This window comes from Myotis lucifugus, unplaced genomic scaffold, assembly GCF_000147115.1.
Source record: "Myotis lucifugus unplaced genomic scaffold, Myoluc2.0 scaffold_775, whole genome shotgun sequence".
In the NCBI taxonomy this organism is placed as follows: Eukaryota; Metazoa; Chordata; class Mammalia; order Chiroptera; family Vespertilionidae; genus Myotis; species Myotis lucifugus.
In genome coordinates this window covers 145,053-146,486 of record NW_005871823.1, presented here as the reverse complement: position 1 = coordinate 146,486, position 1,434 = coordinate 145,053, and the positions used below count along the sequence as shown (strand labels likewise).

At 50.8% G+C, this 1,434-nt stretch overlaps 1 protein-coding gene across 1 annotated transcript in view; it reads right to left on the bottom strand.

Moving 5' to 3' along the window:
* The window catches only part of ANK2 (ankyrin 2), a 132,613-nt gene that overhangs the window by 67,479 nt on the left and 63,700 nt on the right, over positions 1–1,434 (bottom strand). Inside the window, exon 27 of the mRNA XM_023746971.1 lies at positions 1,173–1,271. Coding sequence (XP_023602739.1) covers positions 1,173–1,271 — 99 coding nt within the window. The remainder of the gene's footprint in view (positions 1–1,172; positions 1,272–1,434) is intronic.

The window sequence follows — 1,434 nt, the reverse complement described above, 5'->3', positions numbered from 1 at the left end:
CTGACTGTACAGTTATTACTTAGTGGGTGTGACACACTCTGACTGTACAGTTATTACTTAGTGGGTGTGACACACTCTGACTGTACAGTTATTACTTAGTGGGTGTGACACACTCTGACTGCACAGATATTACTTAGTGGGTGTGACACACACTGTACAGTTATTACTTAGTGGGTGTGACACACTCTGACTGTACAGTTATTACTTAGTGGGTGTGACACACTCTGTACAGTTATTACTTAGTGGGTGTGACACACTCTGACTGTACAGTTATTACTTAGTGGGTGTGACACACTCTGTACAGTTATTACTTAGTGGGTGTGACACACTCTGACTGTACAGTTATTACTTAGTGGGTGTGACACACTCTGACTGTACAGCTATTACTTAGTGGGTGTGACACACTCTGTACAGTTAATACTTAGTGGGTGTGACACACTCTACTCGACTGTAAAGCTAATACTTAGTGGGTGTGACACACTCTGACTGCACAGATATTACTTAGTGGGTGTGACACACTCTGACTGCACAGATATTACTTAGTGGGTGTGACACACTCTGTACAGTTATTACTTAGTGGGTGTGACACACTCTGTACAGCTATTACTTAGTGGGTGTGACACACTCTGCACAGCTATTACTTAGTGGGTGTGAGACTGACTGTACAGGTATTACTTAGGTGTGCATCCTGTGGACACAAACACGGGCGAGCAGATTGGGAACAAAGGACTTCACACCAGCAAAGGAGACCAAGCATGCATGTGACTTAACCTGAATAAGAGCTAAGACCGGGGCACAGATGGTGGGATCTGAAAACAGGTGGGAGAGATGAGGCCAGAAAGGGCCAGGCGGGGATGCAGGAAAATGCAGCAGAGGTGGAATGCGGGGTTCATGGCAAAGTGAGAGTAAAGCCACGTCAGCCAAGGGCACGGAGGGAGTGGGTGCAGGAGAAAGCAGGCCACCGCCTGGCTGAGCAGCAGGGAGCAGGCCGTGTAGGCGCAGCACTGGGATCTCTGCTCCTCTCTCGGTCCGGACTTGGTTCCGGGAGCAGGAGGCCCACCAGTGTGTGAGCAGGACGGACTTGTGAGGAGGGGGACAGGGACGTGGGTGCCCCGAGGGGATGGCTGGGAGTCACCCAGGGCGGGACCCACCACAGTGACAGGAGCCTGTACCTTCGTGTGGGCGTCCTGGTTCGCCCCGTGCCTGACGAGAATGTCAGCGACGTTCACTTTGTCCTCCTGGGCTGCGAGGTGCAAGGCTGTGAGTCCGCTCTGCAGAGAGAATGGGGCAGCGGGTACGGTGGAGACGATGCACTGATCGTCTGTAATATCCCATCTTGAAAAAAGTCCTGCAATTACAGCTTCTCCCTGGAAACCACATCTTTTGAAATTGAAGCCAAACCCCCTAAGTTATGGCCACTTTCCACTCAAGGCA